Source organism: Antennarius striatus, chromosome 3 (genome assembly GCF_040054535.1).
Source record: "Antennarius striatus isolate MH-2024 chromosome 3, ASM4005453v1, whole genome shotgun sequence".
NCBI lineage: Eukaryota > Metazoa > Chordata > Actinopteri > Lophiiformes > Antennariidae > Antennarius > Antennarius striatus.
The window spans coordinates 4,059,703-4,083,055 of record NC_090778.1 but is presented as its reverse complement, the minus strand read 5'-3'; the positions used below and the strand labels follow the sequence as shown (position 1 = coordinate 4,083,055).

Sequence of the window (23,353 nt, the reverse complement as noted above, 5' to 3'; positions counted from 1 at the left end):
CAGTGGTGGTTCTTTGTCTCATCTCTGATGCACCACTGAGACAGCCTTGTCTTGAGAACCTGTCTAATGCTTGAAAGTGAATAAGGCTTTGCAGCAATCAGTCATTATTGTAATGACTCCTCCCTTTTAATCTCTTTATGCTCTTACTTATGTAAAGACTCTTTGGGGTTTTATTTATTTAGGGCCATTTTCAGAGAACAGGTCTGACAAGGATAGCTTTATAAAGTTTGACATCTATGCTCATCTAATAAACTATGAAAAAATAGATGGTGGGCCTTTAAGGTAAGTAGGTAGAATATGTTGTAAGTATTATCTTCAGCTCTTCACTATGTTGAGAAAATATATCTTTCACAATTAAATATTTATTTTTTTGAGTCAATACATACAAAAACGTTACATTACGTATCTTGCAGTAGAAGCTGATCAACATGGGTTCTCACAGAACCAACATGATTATGATAGTCTGCTATGCAAAAACTGACTTGACATGACTTGACACTGCCAGACATAAACAGGCTGCAATTTTACTAAAAACGGGACAACTGCTAAAATGGATAACTAAATCAAAGAAGAAGAAAAAAACACAAGATAAAAATACAGTATAAAGAACTTTATCTGTTGATACTGGTTTGCTCAGCACAGATTAAATTTTTTTTAAAAAGAACTATCAGTTAGTCACTGATTGTTGATTGGATCTGGAAAACAGTGTTCATTTATTCATACTGCTCATTTTACCGAACACAACTCTTTCAAATCTAGAATTTAATGAACAGAAATGTATTCCCCTCGTTTCCCCTTCTGCTTCAGTATAACAGTTAATATCTTAATTCATAGCTATCCCAAATAACTGCAGCAATTTAGTGAACCAAAATTACTTAATACTAACCATCCTGCAAAATGGACTGTTAATTTAAATTTATCCTACTGATAAACTTTAAAAGTACATTTTGGATTATGAATTCAGATCTTTTTTTAAATTTTTATTTACAGTGTCCCAGCATGCTCTAACAAACTTAGGTTGAACCTATTTTTGGGAAGAATGCAGTCTTGCAGAGCCATTGTTACTGAAATGGCTGACAGAGTGAATCATGCCAGTTTTGGGCTAATCCAACAATGTAGGAAATATATTCATCGCTTCTATTAAAGATAAAATGCAACTTACTGCAGCTAGGATTAATGGTAATGAAAAGTGAAATCAGGATATGGCATTTTGGAAACCTGAGTATACAAACGACAACATGTTAAATCCATCCATTAACAGTATTTACAAATTTAAAACTGTTCTGCAAAATATTTAAAATGACTTCTTCTTTTTTTTCATTTACAAAAACATAGGCGTGGCACGGTGGCGCAGTAGGTAGCGTTGTTGCTTCGCAGCTAGAAGGTTCTGGGTTTCAATCATTTCTGTGCAAAGTTTGTACGTTCTCCCCGTGTCTATGTGGGTTCTCTCCGGGTTCTCCGGCTTCCAAAAACATGCAATTGAAGTGAATTGATCGATCAAAATTGCCCGTAGGTGTGGATGTGTTCACGAGTGGTTGGATGTCTTTCGTATGGCTCCGCAGTGCACTGGCGTCGCGATCAGTGTTCCCCACCTCTCATTTGTAAGTCAGCTGGGACAAGCTCCAGCAAACGCTATGACCTGCAAAAAGCAGAAGAAGCAGTAAAGAAGATGAATGAATGAATGAATAAAAATGACAGATCCCCAAATGACCAAATTTCAACCCCATGACCCAAAAATGGTACTGTTGGATTAAGGTGTTGATTAGAAAGTAGGACCCACATCATCAGGTACACCTTGTTAGTACCGGGTTGGACCCCCTTTTCCTTTCATGACTGCCTTAATTCGTCGTTGCCTTTAACAAGGTCCTGGAAACATTCTTCAGAGAGTTTGGTCCATATTGACATGATAGCATCACACAGTTAATGCAGATTCATCTGATGCAGATCCATAATGCAAGTCTCCTGTTACACCACATCAAGCGTTTGGGTGTTGACCTCCAGGTTGTCTTTTTTACAGAATTTAGGTGAATATTTCACCTCACTCAGCCGACGTTTATCATCTGTTTGACTCTGGGGGCTCTGATGCTCAGCTGCTGCACATTAAGGCACATGTGTTACACAACTCTGTCTAACAGTACACACAGATCATTAAAAATCCTCTGGTGCATCTGGATGTAACATTCTTTTTTTTTTAAGATCGCTTGTGTGGTGGAGCATATCGACCCATCCCCTCAACATGCACAGTCCTTGGGGGTGTCTGCAACTTTTGGCACTGATGAAGAAGCCCTGTAGTTTCTGATTTATGATCATGGCACCACTGGAATGACAGACCACAGACAATGCACCGAGACACACACTCAACATCCATCAATGCTACAGATCCATTAGCTTTGCATTTCCAAACCATTGGGAGGGGGCAGAACTGGTTTTAGTCATCACTCTGCCTCACCCTGTACCAACTTGCATGCTTACAGGCCCCCGGTCTGTGTTTGTGTGTTTGTTTCAGGGACCTGTACAAACGTACTGTATATACACATGTTTAACTTGTATGGTATGGAGTGTAAAGATAATTTCCCCAAGGTTGTTATTAAAGTGAATATCTGTGCCCAGTGTTTTGTTCTCTATACATAAACATTCATTTAAATATCTGGCTCCACTCCGCAATCTATGAACACATTGATTATCAGCTTATGAATGTGCGAATATGATTTTTCTTTTGACACAGTAGCAGTAGTAGTAATTCATTGTCATCATCTGTGGCTTGTCATAGTTTTTGGCTTTAGTTTGACTTCTATGTCATGTTGTGTTTCATTCCTCTTGTCTTTTATTTTTTCTTAGTTCAGCCGATGTCCTGATTGGTTTCCTCTAGTTGTTTTTCATGTTTTTGCCTCCAGTTAATACCTTCTGTGCCCAGTATTCAGCCTTTTTGGTTTTTTTATAAATAGGGTCGACTTTTTATGAGATCAATGCATGCAAATACTTGGGAATATTGTATGTTGTATTCCATTACTTTCTTGTGACAATGACAGGGACAGCTGGCAGTTGCAGCGAATTATAGAGAATATCAAATTGTCCAAAAGAGGAGGAATCAGCCAAACCAAAATGGACACTGAAAGAGACTAAATTAAAAAGATCTGGTGTGTCAGAAACTGCTAAACAGGGTTCATGCAGATATACTGAGGCCATTCAGAACTTTATTTAATGCAAAACATCAAACTTTCTTAAAATAGACCAATGAATATTCCTCCAGACTCACTGTTTTCAAGTCATATTGATCAGAAACATGTGGGAGCCAATGAAAAGTGAGTATGTCCAACTTTGCAACTAGTAGAAGACAAAGACTTCCGAACACAAGCTGTATTATTCATCCGTCTGATTTTGATACAATTTTGTGTTATGATAAAAAAGGATTTAATGTTCATGTATGTGTGTTAAATCTCCTTCAAATACACCTGACACCATCTCTCTTCCTCTCTGTCTCCTGATGTCATTGCAGCATCTCTGCTAGTGTCTGGAGTGGCCTCTTTGCCCCTGATAAATCTGTCTCCGTCTCATAAAACATCTAAATGATGTGACAGTAGATGCACAAGGCAAGGGAGCTTAGTGATTTAAAAAGCAGAGGTTAAAAGAATATGACATCACTGGAGGAGAAAGGTTCTAGTGATTAAACACAATATATCTGTGCTAACAGACAGGGGCGAAATCTTTTCTAAGAAACACTGATTGCAGGTGTTTTTATTGTGTTGGACAAGACCAGTCTAAACTGTTTTCAACCATAGTTGATATATGTTGGCTTCCGATAAAATCTAGAATAAAATTAAAGATCCTCATGATTACACATGAAGCTCTTAACAGTGAGTCTCCGTCTTACAGTGAAGATCTCTTAGAATTGTATCCTAGTCTCTTCACTTTGAGGATGCAGGACTTTTAGAAGCCCGTCAGGTCTGTAAAAGTAGAACAGGAGGCAGGAGTTTCAGCTATCTGGCTCTCTACTCTGGAATGATGTCCCGGCCTCGGTCCGGGGGGCAGACACCCTCAGCTTATTTAAGAGTTGACTTTAATCCTTCCTTTTTGATAAAGCCTATAATTAGGATCAATATATATTCTGTCTGAGCTACTCTCGACCTAGACTGCTGAGAGGATCTCTCTCCCATTAAAGGGAGTTAACTCAATAAATAAATTAATTAAAATATCCATAAACCACTACCAGAAATGTTTAATGTCATCATTTTCAAGGGCCATGGTACCGCTTCTGTTTTGTTTTTTTAAAAAGTGATTTTTTTTTTGCAGTTTTACTGCATTTATTTGAACTTTTCGCGACTGCAGCAGATAAAGCGGTTCAGAAGATGAATGAATGAATGATTGTCTGATGTCACTATTCTCTTCTCATGCAGGTGCTGAAAGGATGCAAGACGCTGGCCATGACTGTGTGTACTATGGGTCGTATCCCTGGAGGCTACATCACCAACCACATATACAGCTGGGTGAACCCTGAGGGCCGCAGTGTCTCGCCACCGCCTGACAGCCACGAGGTCAACCAGAGGCACGGGCACAGCATAGAGGAGAGGATGGTAAGAGCAATGTGTGGTTCTATCTGTCTGCCTGTCTAACTATCAGGATGTTAGAAAGATAGATGTCTATTCTTATATCTGATTCAGAACCAATATTAAACAAAACCTTTGTTATCGCTCCTGTTTTTTTTATTTACTGTGTGTCGTAATGAGTTTAATTTCCAAGGTGACAGTGAAACTACTGGATTTAAAATTCATGCAGAGCTCCATTCATGAACTAAAATCTGTTTTTTGGGACTGGTTTTATTTTACTCTGAAATTTATGACCAGTTAGACATTGTTGTTGAGTCTGTTCTTGCATGATCAATGATCTGATCAGTATTGCTGTCACTGGCAGAATGGCCTCAAGGCTGGAAGGTTTTCTGTGGAAAGGGGAGAAGGAAACCTGAAATCAATGTCTGCATTCCAAAATGCAGCTGATGCTGGCTTTAACAAGCATAGATTTAGGAGCTTTGCAGAAGTGGGTGTGTGCGTTCTGAAGAGTGGCCTGTCCAAAAGCTGCTCAGGAGGTTCTTTCTGCCTCTGTTATTGACTAGTTCAGCTCATGGAAAAGACGACACCTCAGGTTTGCCTATGTTCAGATGAACTTCAATGACTTAAAGGTGAAATAATTAACTAACTCCAACTCTGAAATACTCTTGCTATTACGGATGACAAATGATGGTGTCTGTAGAGTACCATGATTTGTTGATTCCTCATTTGTCTGTTAAGGTGGAAGATAAATACCCGTCGATAATACAGCTGCTCTTCATCTCATTAATGAGTTCTATTCAGATGTTACTTTTGTGAGAGGGAAGACGAGCCTCCCACATCTTCTGAAATCCTGTATGCCCAATAAATTATTTCCAAATAAAAAATGCATAGTTAATGTTCCTATATTATTCTCTTTTTAATAAATGTTACATAGACTTCCAACTAAACTGTATTTGAAATGTTTTGCTCCAAATGGATCCATGGTCCGAATTTCTGGCCTTCATACCAACAATCGCTGACTGAGGTCTAAATATTTCTAGAATGCCGTATTGCGTTTGCAAGTTTAGAATAGTAATGAAACTCACTTCAAGTGCCATTGAAGAGCAGACTGACATGAAGCTAACTAGTTAACCAATACAAGCTACGTTCATCATACTAATAGGCAACTGCAAATAAGATAAAAACATGGCAACGCTATCCTGTGCATTTACCAGGTTGTGTATGTTTGGTGGTGATTCTTTTATGAGGGTCAGTGTCTAAACAAAGCCACATTTGCACAGACCCCCATTGCTGAAGTTAAGCTATTCACACACAGAAACAAACTTGTAGGAAATATAGCCGACACTGCCTTAAAAATGAAACACACGCTACTTCCTTACTGCTTGACACAAAGAAATTCATCTCAGGGATGAAGTGCCCTTACTCAGACAGAAGGTGGTGCTTTCATATGCAGAAGACGTCTCTCTTCAATCCAGATTCTAGGAGATGGTAGGGTTAGGTAGGACCGCTGTATACATGGAGAGATCAGAAAAAACAAGTTTTTTGTAATATAACCCCTTTAAAAGAATCCAATTCTAACACAACACTAGCTAAAGTGTTCTTCATATCACCCTGTGTGTCCTGTTCAGTGGTCTGGTAAGGTATTTGTCTCTGCCATGCCCCAAGATTCTTAGAGTAACCTTGCAAGCAACAAACTGAAAACAACACGTTAGCAAAATTAGACGGACAGAATTCCATGGAAGGAACAATAAAGCACCAATCAGACCACACACATAAAACAGTCAAGCTTACGCCGAGAATCCGCTTGATTCCCTGAATACATGACAACTCACTGAATATCATGTCCTTTGATAGGTTAACCTAAATATGGATGATGGCCGCTCTCTGGGCCTGATGATCAGGGGTGGCGCTGAATATGGATTGGGGATCTACATCACTGGAGTGGACCCTGGATCGGCTGCAGATGCTGGTGCATTAAAGGTACCCCAACTCAATCTATCTTAACAATGGAATTCTCATGATGATCATTCTGTCAAGTTAGTCAGCCAAGACACAAATCTGTCTCCTCCTTTCATCCAAGTAGGGGAAAAATTTGTTTTGTAAATTGATCTGTCGCTTCTGTGATGAATAACATTGATTAGAATATCACTTTTGAATCTGTTTTGTAAATGGGTTTCTGGCAACAAATAGTAACTTATAGTAAACATGTATCAATTTCAGGCCTGAAAGAACAGCTCCGGGTTGAGGCATTATCTACCTGTGCACGTTTGTGTATGTGAGTGTGTGTGTGAGTGTGTCTGTGTGTGTGTACACTGAGGAACATGTACTGTACATAGACCATGCCACCTCTGAATTGAATCAAGGCTTGTGTCTGCAGATGATCCAATAAGGCATTGAACTGAATATAAGTATGTCATGATATTGAGTCCAGAACCCAAAACATTGTCCTTTTTTCTCATATGTAAAGTTTAATAAGGGGGATATAAGTCACATTCAGATAAGTCATTTAATTTATAGTATATACCACATTTAAATGCACAACAGTTGACCTAAAGTGCTTTACAAAGTATAGCCGTGAAGGCAAAACAGCATACATGCCTTGAAATACAGTTCAAGTACACAATAGGTGTGAAAAGCTATTCAATGTTGCTTTCACAGTGAGCAGCCATGTCAATGCTGTGGCTAATTGATACTGTCAGCATGCTGTCATATTGACCATTCAAATGCTTATATGCAACTCAGAAGGATTATGATTACCTGTAGGGTTTCCAATCTGAAGAATTTGCTTCAGATCAACATAGTCAGATGACTGGACCCTACTTTTAGATAATGTGACGGTTGTAGACAAAGATTGGTTGGTCCTGTGGAGACCACAGAGTTCAGTTAATGATCTCAGCCCTTGAATGATGTATACATACTGTCCTTGTCTTTAACAAACGTCAGCACCATACAGAATGGTGATGGAGGTAAAGATGAAAGTGGTAGACAGCACACCTGCTTTTGGAGCGTCAGCATGTAGTGCCCTCATTGCATCAGCATTGCTGGATTTTTGTGTTAACAGACCAGTGTGGTAAAGGAGGAGGGAGTGATCATGGAGAGGACTAGGAGATTCTGAACGTGTCATTGAAAATCCATTCTCTGACCAGGTGCAGATCTTTAATTGTGATTTCTGCCACAGGTAGAATTTTTGATGTTAGCCAAACCTAGCTTTGGAGAGTAAAGTAAAGAGTAAAGGTAGGTATTAAATATACTACAACTGATTTGATATGTCATTTTCTATCATTGAATATGGAAATGGTGGTCTTCAAGGAATTAGCAGCAATGAGTTGTTTCAGTTCATTATCAAAAGACCACAAATATCTTCAAGCCTTAAAACTGAACGATACAATTCTGCAAAAACAAGTACATTTACCTTGACTTTTATTGACAGTGTTACATTTTACTGTTATCATACTGTGTATTTAGGTACAATATCAAAGTCAAGTCAAAGTCAGCTTTATTGTCAAGTGTACCATATATGCACGACATACAGCACAGATGAAATTGCAGTCATCTCTGACCCACAGTAAACAGGCAGTACAACAGGCAGTACAACACAGGCAGTACAATACAGGCAGTACAACACAGGCAGGACAACACAGGCAGTAAATACGACTATGAAAACTGGATTTGTCGTTGAGCAGCATTAACATTAACACACTTTGTCATGGTTCTTCAAGTCTTAGTCATAGTTTTAATGATTTGTTGACATCATATTTTCAGTACTGTTACTACTATCATTGCCAACATCTGCTACCAGTTTCTTAATGAACCTGTTAACATTCCTACCACCTGCTCCCTACCAGACAGCTGAACCTGGTAGCGTTACTAACATCTGTTGTGGTACAGCCTCAGTCTGACTGTTGACTTCACAGCCATGACAGGCCTACAAAATGCTTTAAAATGTCCTTGGGAAATCTCTGATGCTGCTTTTAGGCCAGCTTTCTGCCTCAACAAGCAGGCCAATCTGTGTGCTATTTTTCTAATAGCCTGAGGCAAGAAGAACAAACGTCACAGCTTCCTACCTGTCAACAATATGAACATCATTACGACTTTCATGATGTTATCAGACTGTGTCCTACTTGGAGATGAAAAATAAAACAATTATTATTCATTTATTTGTCATTGTTTGTTTCCTTACTAGTCTGGAAGAATTAAGATGTTTTGGAAAGCGCGACTGTCACTGACAGAAGCACAACCAAGCTTCAAATGCATTCTACAAATTCAAATGTTGTTCCTTGATGGCGTGATCCGTTTCTCAGGTTTCTTTGACAGAGATGGAGTTGTGGAGTTGGAGTTGTTTTCTTTGTAAAAGTAGGTTTGATCACCACATAGAGTTGTAGTTTTTGACAGACTTAGACGGATATGTGAAAGCAGGAACAGACAGAGCAGAGATGGGGGAAGAGGGCAGACACATACATTTAAAAAATACATTTTCTCATTTTCTCTTCACCACTATGATCTCTTTTCCATGCACTGTCAGTAGTGTAAATGTGGGGTTCTGGATGTTATCTTAGTGATATAGCCCTTAGATTTAAAGCATAAGGACAGAGTCACTGCACCTTTCACAGGAAACATTCCTCTGTCCTGTTTTTTACATCCCACCCTCTGTCTCTTTTTGCTCTTGCTGGCAAACTACATGCAAAGATGGACCTGTAGCTTGTGATCGCCACAGGGCAAAACATCCCTGCTCTCTATGCCTCAGTTTGATGCTATTTCGCCTTTAAGAGTTAGATCAGTTGATCAATGCAATTAAATTCAAAGTGCAGTTTTGAAGCACAGTTCTGATACTGCTCACCACTCCTCTTCTAAGCAGTTTCCCTTTAACAATAGACCATCTGTATGTGACGCATTTTATCATGGTTTGTGCAAACATGGAAGTATCCAGCATTTCACCGTCTCTCTTAGGGTCTTTGCATTATGTATTTTACTTTTCATTTGCATGTGTGCAATACCAGGAGATTCTTGAAAAGTGTGGTGGGTTTGTCCCAGCAGTGACATGAGAATAATGTTTTTGTGCTCTAAAGAGTCAACCGCTGAGAGAACGCTTCACTCAAGACTGACATATTTCCTTCATGCACACCTTGACATGGTTGCAAAGGCAACAGCTCTTGCTGGTCCATCTCCAGCCAGCTAGCAAAAATACAGCAGAAATATTGTTGATGGAAGATGACATCATTGCATTGGCCCGTTTAAATCAGTTTTCATGAGCACCTCTCAGTGCTGTCGTACACATTGTTGATTTAAGGTTACCACTCTGAGATGGCTTTAGGCTCTCCCAAAAGCATTTCTCTAAGCACCAGACCATAAAACCCTACATCAAGGTGAGGGAAAGCAGAGCTAAGGATATAAGGTGGTGGTGGAAACACCTGACACTTATGACAGTAAATGTCTCTCTCTCTCTCTCTCTCTCTCTCTCTCTCTCTCTCTCTCTCTCTCTCTCTCTCTCTCTCTCTCTCTCTCTCTCTCTCTCTCTCTCTCTCTCTCTCTCTCTCTCTCTCTCTCTCTCTCTCTCTCTCATATATATATATATATATATATACCGACAGACAGACAGACAGAATAGACAACCAGACAGTATTCCTTTTGGAGATTTTTGTTTCAGTGTCATTGTCAGCAGAATATAAAACTAAACTGGCAGCACTCTGTCACCTTTTTCATAGATAGAATGCTGCTCAACCAGCTAAGATTTATAGTTCCTATGTTATATACAGTAGCTTGAGGAAGCAGTGTACCCTTATACACGTTTTGACACTGTGTTTGATAAATATTATTTCATTTGCATGGTTGTGAATCTAGTAGATCCATCATAAAAAAGGCCTTGCTCAAAGTGATATTAGTCATTTACATTTGTGCAACACAGTGATATTGGTGTTGCCCGTTCATTACTTTGAGAGTGAAACACTCAACCATATCCATTAGAAATTGATATATACGTGCTCTTAATCCATTCAATTAGAGCTGTTTTCTAACCTTGGAGGGAAGGCTTTGACAGCATATTAGAAACATGATGAACAAATTAATTTGAGCATTTGTGTTGTTCAGTATGATTTCACAATCTGTTTTGGATTAGAGATATTTTGTTGCTGTTGTTTGAAATCTGCTTTTGATGACACATTCTTTCATTCATGATCTAATTTTCAGCTGTGCGTGTGTGTGTGTGTGTGTGTGTGTGTGTGTGTGTGTGTGTGTGTGTGTGTGTGTGTGTGTGTGTGTGTGTGTGTGTGTGTGTGTGTGTGTGTGTGTGTGTGTGTGTGTGTGTGTTATCCCATTAAATAAAGGCATGCTTGAGTGAGAGGGACCCCGCCTCTTGGCAGGGGCCCTGCCACGTCCATTGTACTGAGAAAGGGCCAAGTGGAATCTTTTTCCAGACAGGAGCCATCAAATCCAAAGGAAATGAAACAGCTTGAGAGAAATTAAGAACTGAAATTGTCCCTTCTTCAAACTTGGATGAAAGCCCAACAGTAAACATAATGTCAAGTGACAGAGTGAATCAACATCCAGGTTTTATTAACTATGGGTGACAGTACATCTTGGATGAGATAACTATTGATGACATCACTTGTTAGTTATAGCAAGTTTTTGTACACATAATATCCATACTAGATTTAATACCACATTTGTTGCTATCATTATTTCTCCGAATAGAGTTAAATGCCTCCCACATATGTTTCATATAGACTTTGTCCCAAATCCCTGATCAAATTCAGGGCGGCAGTAGTCTTCGGCTGGGGACCTGAGGGTACCCTGCTCAAGACCCATATTGGGCAAAAAAAAATTTTGGAGTGTGAAGTGGTAGTGGAGAGGCTTTAGTTCACCTCCCGAGCACTGCGAGGTGCCCTTGAGCAAGGTGTAGGAGCCGCCCACCATTCTTCCTCGCATCTGCATACATGCAGGCCCCCCTGTGTGTGTGTGTGTTTTTGTGTCTGTGTGTGTGTGAGTGTGTGTGTATGTGTGGGTGTGTGTATGTGTCACGGACCTGTACATGTATATTATGCATGTGATCAACAAAATAGACTAACAACAAAATGGACAAATAATTTCCATATAAATAAAGTTGATTTAATCTCTCCGCTTTAATCTTTAAGAAAAAAAATCAGCTTTAAGTTTAAATTTAACTGAAAACTGCCAACATGCTATTTTAAACCTGTGTGTTTCTGATGATTACGTTTTGTGTTGTAGGTTGCAGTATCCTTGAGAATTAGTAATGGAGATTCCTCTCATTGCAGTCAGATAAGTGACAGCTGCAATCAATTATGATGCATTTAACATGAATATATTCATAACTGGTTCTGCTGCATTTCTCCACTTGTTTGCCATATGTTTCAGAATTCAATTCAAAATCCTGCTCAAATGGTTTACCTTTAAGCTGCAGACCCTGTGTGTGTGTGTGTGTGTGTGTGTGTGTGTGTGTGTGTGTGTGTGTGTGTGTGTGTGTGTGTGCGTGTGCGTGTGCGTGTGCGTGTTTTGTGTGAGCTGGGTCATACATTTCACTCAGTGTCTCCCTGTACTGACAAATTTTCCTTTTTGTTTATTTTTCCACTGACATTTTTATTTGTCTCCACTATTATAAGAATTGCAACTGTTGTTAAACATTGTTATATAAATGAAGTGTTATAAACCCACTATTAAGCATTGCAGACCAGTGGAATGAACAAACTGACTGCTGCTAAAGGAAGCATTTTGTCTTCTAGTCCCCCAGCAACCCCCACACAAACTCACTTTATCAAACACTTCATCATAAATGATCAGTGACACTTGTCGTCATCGCATTATTCATTGATCCTTTCAGTAGGTATGAGGTGAGAGTTTCTTAGAACTCAATGCTTAAAGCAACTTAATATGAATTGTTTATGGTATTTAAAGTTCCAGATAGATACTTGGAAGTTGCCTCAACCTTTACATGACCTGCATGAATGACAATCTACACAAGCAAATTGATTGCAGCACAGCTAAGCCCTGTAATCAATATCCTTGTTTATGAACATGTGTAAAATAGTTTCTCTCATCCTCACAGGGATCAGTTGTTGGATGTTCACTGAAGCTTCATTTGCCTAACTCAGCCATGCTAGGGGAGGAAGAGGAGGGGAGTAATAAGGAAGTCAATAACTAATTTCTGCCTCTTATTTCCTGCAATCCAGTGGGAAGTGCTGCCCTCAGCATTTCCCTGTGTTCCCAGGGTTTCTCATTCATCTCTGCTTGATAAACAGGCCAAATTATATATTTATCATGTTTAGCAATCGCTTTGTTGGCCAATACCTCACAATAGATACCCCTATATTGCTGAATCAGGGTTTATTTCATTTGATTATACTACCTTGGGGAGACAGGATTATTGTGTTCTCAAATATTTTTTGACTGGCCCTAAAAACAGTATCAGACGAACAGAGAGGTAAGGTCTGATCTCTAATCTTACACCAGTGGTAGATTACACCATTCTTAACCAAAACAGCTTGCGGAAATTAACTTCTCCTTCTTCCCTGAAAAAAGATTTTGTGAAAACAATTTAAAGTCTCCTGAGACTCTGGAGGACCACCATTATCAAGAAGAAGAAAATAACACCTCAGCCAAGGAGACAAAAACATTATAGGATATGTATGGTCCAGTTGTTTTGAAGCCTGATAACATCTTTGCATTTAGAGTCTGAATATCTCAGCCTCAGCAGCCATGGGCACAGATGCTGCTGAAGAGAGCACTCGTCCCTACTGACTCCAGGAAAACACAAATTACTCGCCCCCAAAATAATGATGTAATAAGTTATAAAAGATAAAAGCCATCTCCTTTGGAAATAAAGCACTACATTCACACATTTACATCTGTGTGACTAGAGTATCATGCTTTAGGTTTAGTCTTTTAAAAGGTCCCATATTGTGTTTTTTTTAAATTAATGTCATTCAGGTGCCAGATGTCCAACTACATTATATTTGAAATGCCTTGCCCCAAACTGATCTGTAGTCCTCAATCTTCAATTAACTATTGATCAAATTACTTCCAGTCCAGACGCTTCATTTAAAGAGGCTTGCCTCTTAGTTCCCTCTGTCAACACCTGACCAAAAGAAATGATCCAAAAAATGTGCTGTTCCACTGAAAACAAAAAACCTTGAACCAAAAAAACTGAATTTGAGTCTGATCCTAAACAAGATTGAGAGTTTTAGCTGGACATAGGTCTGAGCCAGACACAGTCTTTTTTGTTCTGGATTTTATAGGAAGGTCAGTGAGACTGAATCAAGCAATTTAGGTGTGAGCCCTGCCTTATTGATGCTAGAACTAAAACTGGATGGTAAAAAAAAAAAAAAACTTCCATTAAAAACATGCCTTTGGAATGAATTTTGGTTTAGCATGTCCAATCAAAAGACTTCCAGCAAAAAACTTTAATGCTAATACTTCACTTAAGTGGAGGTGATACAATAGGTGAACTCTATTTTTCACTTAATCTAGCAGTATATTGTTGACCATACCAACAAAAATAATTCATTCCTTTAGATTTCAGCTTCTGTAATGTTCATTTTTAAGACCTGTTTGACCTTTGCTTAAACTTAAATAAATAATTTCTCATAGTAAGACCCAAATGATATAGATCACAAAATGAAGAGGGAAATATAGCATCTTGACACTGCGTGCAGGTCTTTATATCCTGGGATGATAACTAGTTGTATTACTGTTTGTGTGTGCATGTGTCCGTGCATACTTGTGTGCGTGCGTGCGTGCATGTGTGCACACACGCGTGTGTCTGGCAGCCTGCAGATAACTGACTGTATCAGGAAAGTTGGGATGACCTTGGATTCCACTCTCCTTTGTGGTATTAAATCTGTGGCCTGTGGATGTCACTGTGTAAGAATATATAGTACGTATCAGGGATTGAGATTCATAGCACACACGGCAATGTGCACACTGCAGTGTGAGTAGACAGAAGAAGAAGACAAAGTATCCCTGAGAAGGGATACACACCTCTCCCGACTTTAAAAGGAGCGCTTAAGCCCCCTTTAACCTTAAGTACACTCTCAATGTCTCCATACAGGGTGTGAATCTTGGCACTAAAGTTAGAGTTGAAACCGAAACCTCCTAGCGTGTGCCACAAGTACGAGTGTTCAGCTCTATCAAAAGCCTTCTCTTGATTTATGGAGATGAGACCAAGTCCTGTGCAAAATGAACTTGAGAGTTCCAAAACGTTACTTATTGTAAATGTACATTATCTGTGATTAGCCTGCCCGGTACACAGTATGTCTGGTCCACATAAACAACGTGCTGTGCAATGTCCTCCAGCACCTTACCCTCTGTAGATTGTAGAGAGTGGATCAATTTCCTCTGCCCGTTTTTCCTCTCCAACCCAAAGAAAAAGTGAGAGGGAGCATCCATCAGAGCAAAGTTATTAACTTATTGTGTACCATGGAGCCCCTTGCGGGCACACCCAGCAGCTCAGCCAAAGCCTGCTTTTGGTCTTTGAGGGTTGTAATGTGTCTTCTTTCTCCTGTGGACTCTGCTAATGTCTGCAGTTTGGCCACTTGTCTCTGGGTCTCTGATAGATCGGACCAGGTCACCGAAGACATTTCGAGTGTACTGTAGACATAGATTCTTGATCTGACTTTTGCCTACATCCTGCCATTGCTGCACAGAACTAAAGTCACTTTTTTATTTTTGAAAACTATGTCAAAAAGCAATAAAGGCTGTTTTAAAACATCTGTCAGACATTGTGTTAAAATGCCAGAACACACTTCCAGCTTTTCTGTTATTAATGAAAATAATAACAGCACCAGAGCGTGATCTCTGAAACCAACCGGCAAGATGGAAGAAGAAGATTTTAAAATCAGGGGCTTACTCAAGTCCTGAGAAATGCAGGAAATCATTATAATAAATAAAGTTTCCGTTTTAAGTAAAACAACCATCTAGAGTCATGCAGCAGGCAAAGAGATCACAAACGCACGACTGTAGAGGTGCATCTGAAGTCAAAGTTTTAGTACCAAATAGAGTCTAAAGCCAGGTAGTCTAAAGATCAGGCAGACACATCAGACAGGGAACGGGCGAACAGGCAGAATCCAGGAAACAAGCAAAATCAGAACACAGTCACCACATGGAACAGGAATGCTGGAGTGTCACTAACAATCTGGCAAAGAACTGAATGCTGGACACGATGTTTGTAGAGTGGAGGTTGACTGGATGACGAGGAGCAGGTGACTGAGCAACACAGGTGACAGAGATGACTGCATGCCGAAGGGTTGGAGGAGTTCTGGAAAGAGAGGATATGTTAATGACAGAAAATCTATTAAAGAGAAAAATCAAATGGTTTCAGAAACAAGCCATTTATGATATTGTTTGATATAATGTGAATGATCTTTCATATACATGAGCGTTTATTTACTTGTGGTTGCTCCTGATGATGGGTTGCACCACATCCAGTTGTGGATGTGGTGCAGGTTTTATGCTCAAGAACACTTTAACACGTGAACTGCAGGGTCTGGTGATCCAGACACCAACCTCGTCAATGTGCCCAGGGTTCCCTGTGTTAAATTGTGGAATTATATCTGTAAAACTAAGAAATTATGTCAAAAGAAGTAGTCTGTGAAAACTGTTTAGTTGCAGTGCCAGATTGTTGCTAACTTCCTACCACTTTATTTTTTTGGTTTCAAGCAGATGAAATCTGCTGCCCAGCTTGTAGTACAGACAAATTCAAGCATTGTGTGGTGCAATGCATTGTGGTTGTTCTTTTTAAACCGTTTGATGTAAAAAAGAGCACTTGACAAGAAATGTTAACCTTTCTAAGCAAAGTTTTATCACAAAAAACATGTTTTCTTTTAGGACTAGCTACTTTCCAATTAGTCACATGTGGTTTTCATTTTGGACTCAACTCCCAAACAATAAACATTCGAACATTACGTGTCAACAAATTGCCTGAAGGTCAGCAGGCATGATGTACTTCTTTTTAATCAAACTGTTTTATTGCAGGTGGGTGATCAGATCCTGGAAGTGAACGGCCAGAGCTTTGTCACCATCTCACATGACGAGGCAGTTCACATTCTCAAAACTGGATGCCACCTGCTGATGAAGGTGAGGGATGTCGGTCGTCTTCCTCATGCACGCACAATGGTGGATGAGACGAAGTGGATCTGCAGTCAGACCATAGCGGAAACCAGTGCCACAGCGGTTCCAAACTCTGTCACCAACCACGTCGGTGCTGGCGTCCATGCTAGTGTCTGCACTAGCACCTGCAGGTCAAGGTCAGACCAATTGTGAGAATGACTGTAAATATGAAGAGTACTATCAATCAAACAATCAATCTTTATTTACATAGCGCCTAATCCCATCAGCAGACATTTCAAAGCGCTTTAACAGACAGAGGAACCCAACAGAACCCTACAGAGCAAGCATAAGCTACAGCAGTGGGGAGGAACTCCTTAAAGGAGGAAGAAACTCTGGGTATGACCCAGACTCTGAAGTCGGGGCGGAATTTTCAGGCCTTTTGATTTCCTGTCTCCTATACTTGGTCGTGGCCTGTCGAGCAAAAGCATATAGACAGCGGCAGTATCTTGCAAGTATTATATATTGCAATAAAAGCAAAGAAAATAAATAACAGAATCTCCTGAGGTAATTAATGTAACTGCCTTTAACAGAAGAGCCAGAGAAAATACCCTCAGTAGTCTAGGCCTGTAGCGGCTTATCTAACATACTCTACGATGTTTCTAATTTGAAGCTTTATCAAAAAGGAAGATTTTAAGTCTACTCTTAAGTAAGCTAAGGGTGTCTGCCCCCCGTACCGAGGCTAGCAGATCATTCAAGAGTAAACGTGATCATGAGGATCTTGAATTTTGTTCTAGATTTAATCGGGAGCCAATGTAATGATGCCAGGACAATGATGTATGGAAGTCTGTTTAGTAATTTTATAAAATATAAATTGTAATTGTAATTAAAGCTTAAAAAAAACTCCCAACAATGTTAAACAAGCATGCAGTCCTTGGGTCTGTCTGGATCTGGATCCAATTTTCCTGGTTCCCGCCTGTTCATAGCTGTACCCTTACTAAATCTAGTGGAAAACCAATCCTAACCCCTTGACCTGTGGAGTAAACAGTTATAACTTAAAAACCTCAAGGTAGTGGGTCATCAGCAGAGTTGGGTGTCATTAGCTTCTATTATTATTGATATAATATAATTTAACATCCCAAAACATATATAGTAGGTCATGTGCACCTCCAGCTTACATAGCTGTAATGCTACTATGTATGGTCCACAGGTACTGTGACCGGACTATTTTGATTGCATGTGTTTTGACTGCATGAAGCATGTTATTACTATCGTGCACGTCACGGGATAACTCTTACATTGTTCTCTTTGTTGTAGACCATCCTCAGCCAGAGCTACACCAGTACTGGGAAAGGTAAGAATAGCTACCCTTTAAAGCTCTTTAAATTCCATTTCACTAAATGACTGACAGATTCTTTACTTGTTTAGATCATTTCAATTTGGACTAATCTAATATCATCAAAACAAGACGAAATGAAAATGTTCAAAATGCTGTCTGGTCTAAAAATACAATATGTTTCTCATCAACTTCTCTGTGATGATAAAGTCACCTGTAAGTTTTTGTGCTGTGACTGAGGCTTGGTTGGAACAGCAGTATTGTTTGGAAAACTCTTATATAATACCAAAAGGAGACAATTTTTGCTTGTAGCAAGTGAAAACTGCTGAAAGAATAAGAGTTTGAGGAGTCCTTCATCTGTGTACAATTGTGATTGTATCCACTTATTTAGTCGGGACAAACACCTAAAATGTTGTCAATGCATTTGGTTAAACTGCGTGTAAGAGTGGATCTTGAACTAAGAAAATGTAGAAATAATTAAATCTAGACAGAAATCTTTATGCAAGAATTTTTCACTTCTTTCACTTCTATTATGAAAAAGACCTCTATATACGTACGTATACAGTATATACAGTATATACAGTATATACAGTATATATATATATATATATACACACACACACTCGTGTGTGTGTGTGTGTGTGTGTGTGCGCGCGCGCACGCGTGTGTGTATACACACATATATATTTATATACATATATATTAATATATATATATACACACACATACACACACACACACACACACACACACACACACACACACACACACACACACACACACATATATATATATATATATATACTATATAGACTGTATATAGACTGTATATAGACTGTATATATAGTTAGTTTGCAGTCTTGCCTTGTTTCATAAGTGTACAGGCCATCAGCATATTTTTCTCCTTTATTAATTCAAGGGTAGATGCCATTTAATCATTGGCAGCTGCTAAGAGTCACTCTGTTACACCAGACAGCTCTACTAGAATCCTTCAGGGTGGTGCGCAAGCACACGATGAATTGGCAGGGAATACTGTAGTATTTATTCATCTTGTCTAATAGTGAGAGCCTAGAGAGAGCGAGCGAGCATGCAGAAAATGTCATGTGTGACTGTGGTAGGCTGAGCTACATGTCAATCAAGGAGTTTAATACTTAATACACTTCCTTATAAGTGTGCTTTGTATTTTTGCACAGTTTACATGTCTTCGATGCAGCTATTTAATTAGACCTTGGAAGTAAAACAAGTCCATTTTTTTACAGTATATAGTAAATGTCATTAGAATCAACCTCAACATTGAAAAAAAAAGAAAAACCCAGTTCTCTGGACGTTGCTAGTCTCATTCCCTCAAAATTCACTAGGTAAAGTCAAGATTAGATGCTCCCTGCATCATTTCAGAGACTGAATTGGTGTAACCAGCACACAGATGTTTAACATTGTAGAGTTGATGGAAGTGATTTCTTTCCTGGGACTCAAATTAATCCACTGATCTTAAATTGAGGATCTGCACATTAGCCTTTTTTAATTAGAGATTACGCAACAATCTGCTGTAGTAAAGTTCCATCTTCAAAATGCCTTTTGTTTGTTCACAATGATCAACACAAGGGCTGAATGATCCTGTCCCAGTGTTTGATTTTGCACAATAAAGGAAGTGTGACATTTAATTAAGCAGGGCCAGGGTGTACTGTGATGATTAGCATGTGTTGAGCAACACTTTCTAAAGAATGGATTAACATCAAAATGATTTACCTTCCCATTTTCACAATGGCTGATCTCATTGATGAAACAAATGATAAGGAACTCTCAAACATGGCTATCTTCCCAAATGGAAGGAATCCATCCATTCATCCATTTTCAACCGCTTATCCGGGGCCTGTTCGCGGGAGCAACAGTCTCAGGAGGGATGCTCATACTTCCCTCTCTACAGACACCTTCTCCAGCTCCTCTGTGGGGATCCCGAGGCGTTCCCAGGCCAGCCGAGACATAGTCCCTCCAGCGTGTCCTAGGTTTTCCCTGAGGTTTTCTTCCGGTAGGACAAACCCGGAACACCTCCCCAGGGAGGCATCCAGGAGGCGTCCAAAACAGATGCCCGAGCCACCTCAACTTGCTCCGCTCGAGGCGGACAAGCAGCGGCTCTACTCTGAGCTCCTCCCTGGTGACTTAGCTCCTCACCTTATCTCTAAGGTGAGGAGCGCCCAGAGGAGCGCCCAGCCACTCCATGGAGGATACTCATTTCAACCACTTGTATCCGGGATCTTGTCCTTTCGGTCATGACCCAAAGCTCATGACTATAGGTGAGAGTAGGAACGTAGATTGACCAGTAAATCGAGAGCTTCGTCCTGTAACTCAGCTCCTTCTTCACCAGGACAGACCTATACAGCAACCGCAGCACTACAGTAGCTGCACCGATCCGTCTGTCAATCTCACGCTCCATCTTTCCCTCACTCGTGAACAAGACCCCAAGATACTTAAACTCCTCCACTTGGGGCAAACACTCTCCACCAACCCAAAGAAGGAAGACCACCCTTTTCCAGTTGAGAACCAAGGCCTGAGATTTAAAAGTGCTGATCCTCATCCCACTTCCATCACTCTCAGTTGCAAACCGTCCCAGTGCTCGCTGAAAGTCCAGGTTTGATGAGGCCAACAGGACATCATCCGCAAAAAGCAGAGATGAAATCCAGTCCCCCAAACTGGAATCCCTCTGGATCCATAGTCCATAGAGATTCCTGTCTAACCTCGTCTGTCAGCCTGTCCATCACCATAGCGAACAAGAAGGGGCTCAGAGCTGATCGCTGATGCAGTCCCGCCTCCACCTTGAACTCCTCTGTCACACCTACAGCACACCTCACCACTGTCTTACAGTCCTCATACATGTCCTGCACCGCTCTACCATACTTCTCTGCCACTCCAGACTTCCTCACACAATACCACAGTTCCTCTCTGGGAACTTTCCTAGCATACAAGTCATCATAAGCCCCTTGTTTGGCCTTTGTTACCTCTACTTTCACCTTACACTGCATCTCCCTGTACTCCTGTCTACTGTCCTCAGTCCTCTCAGTGTCCCACTTCCTCTTAGCTAACCTCTTTCTCTGCATACACTCCTGTACCTCCTCATTTCACCACCAAGTGTCCTTATCTACTTTCCTTCCAGATGACACACCAAGTACTCTCTTACCTGTCTCCCTGATCACATTAGCTGTAGTTGTCCAGTCATCTGGAAGCACCTCCTGACCACCCAGAGCCTGTCTTAACTCCTTCCTAAAAGTCATGCAACACTCTTCCTTTTTTAGCTTCCACCATTTCGTCATCTGCTCTGCCTTTGCCCTCTTCATCTTCCTCACCACCAGAGCCATCCTGCACACCACCATCCTATGTTGTTTGGCTGCACTCTCGCCTACCACTACTTTGCAGTCACTGATCTCTTTCAGGTTACACCGTCTACACAAGATGTAGTCTACCTGTGTGCTCCTACCTCCACTCTTATAGGTCACTCTATGTTCCTGCCTCTTCTGGAGGAAAGTATTCACTACAGCCATTTCCATCCTTTTTGCAAAGTCAACTACCATCTGTCCTTCTGCGTTCCTCTCCTGGATACCAAACCTGCCCATCACCTCCTCATCACCTCTGTTTCCTGCACCAACATGTCCACTGAAGTCTGCTCCAATGACAACTCTCTCACTTCTAGGCATGCTCTGCATCACTTCATCAAAGTCCGACCAGAATTTATCCTTCTCCTCCAGCTCACATCCTACCTGTGGAGCATACCCGCTAACAAAATTGAACATCACACCTTCTATTTCTAGCTTCAGACTAAATCACTCTATCCGACACTCTTTTGACCTCCAGGACATTCCTAACAAACTCCTCCTTCAAGATAACTCCTACTCCATTTCTCTTCCCATCTACACCATGATAGAACAACTTGAACCCTGCTCCTAAACTTCTAGCCTTGCTACCTTTCCACCTGGTCTCCTGGACACACAGTATGTCTACCTTCCTCCTCTGCATCATGTCAACCAACTCTCTACCTTTTCCTGTTATAGTTCCAACATTCAACGTCCCTACTCTTAGTCCTATACTCTTGGTGTTCCTCCTCTCTTTCTTCGAGCGAACGCACTTTCCACCTCTCCTTCTTCGACCAACATTAATCGAATTTTCACCGGCGCCCTGTAGGTCAACAGCGCCGATGGCAGTCAATGTTAACCTGGGCCTCGACTGATCCGGTATGGAAGTCATAGGTTTGATTCGCATCTTTGATTTGGCAAAAGTTTTACGCCGGATTCCCTTCCTGACGCAACCCTCTGTATTTATCCGGGCTTGGGACCGGCACAATAAGACACTGGCTTGTGTCCTCTTGCGGCTACATATAATAAGGCTAACTTATTCAAATTACAAATATTGCAAATCTAATATTTGTAATTTGAATAAGTAATAAATTCTGAGTTATTTAATATTAAGGAGGAGTTACGTTTATTTTACATTGCATTGACTTACAATACATTTAGATACATTTATAAGTTACATCGGGCCTTTTGAGGACAGCTAGTATGCTGATGTGGCCCTCGGTGGAAATGAGTTTGACACCCCTGGGCTATACAGTCTTTATACAGTATGTCTCTACGTGCTACGATTATTTGTCTCTACGTGCTACGATTGTGTGCTGTGCTTTTCTGTAACAACTGTATTTTAGTCCAATGCATATTATATGATTGTATTGTATTGAGCAGAGGTACATAATATCCCCGTGGGATTATTTAAGTATTCTTCATCATCTTCATCATCGTGCTTATATGTACAGACTGGCACATTGCATCAAATCTGTGCTATAATTAAAAGGCTACTTTTCAGAAATGGCTGCATTTTTGGTGCCTTAATCTGTCAAGGTCTAAAGAGATATGTCATTTGTTATCTTGATGATCTTGGCCAACTTGATCTAATTCATGTCCAACAAACATCGTAACAGCCACTAGCTCACAATTAATGACTTAAGAGGGATGTATAAAAGATGCTGCTCTGAAAACTGAATGTGCTCTGAGGAAAAACATGTGGCCTCCGGCATTTGTAGCATAGCAACTTAAAAACTTGTGGATAGTAATAATGTGTGTGTGTGTGTGTGTGTGTGTGTGTGTGTGTGTGTGTGTGTGTGTGTGTGTGTGTGTGTGTGCGCGTGTGTGTGTGTGTGTGTGTGTGTGTGTGTGTGTGTGTGTGTGCGTGTGTGTGTGTTTGTGTTTTGTTTTGGGGGTTTTTAAAGCTTGTTAGTGAAGGCAGCGTCCTGGATGTTAATTAGTTCCCCTCCCCTGGGGATGTGATTACTTTTGGCCTGAAAACTGACTCAATGTAATTCAGAAGACATCTGAGAGACTTTCTTTTAATTTACACACACACACACACACACACACACACACACACACACACACACACACAC

The 23,353-nt window shown here is 40.4% G+C and overlaps 1 protein-coding gene across 1 annotated transcript in view; it reads left to right on the top strand.

The window, feature by feature from the left end:
- The window catches only part of LOC137592650 (whirlin-like), a 64,140-nt gene that overhangs the window by 22,087 nt on the left and 18,700 nt on the right, over positions 1–23,353 (top strand). The window contains exons 2-5 of the mRNA XM_068310954.1: positions 4,395–4,571; positions 6,399–6,524; positions 16,524–16,795; positions 17,913–17,949. Of these exons, the coding sequence (XP_068167055.1) occupies positions 4,395–4,571; positions 6,399–6,524; positions 16,524–16,795; positions 17,913–17,949 (612 nt within the window). The remainder of the gene's footprint in view (positions 1–4,394; positions 4,572–6,398; positions 6,525–16,523; positions 16,796–17,912; positions 17,950–23,353) is intronic.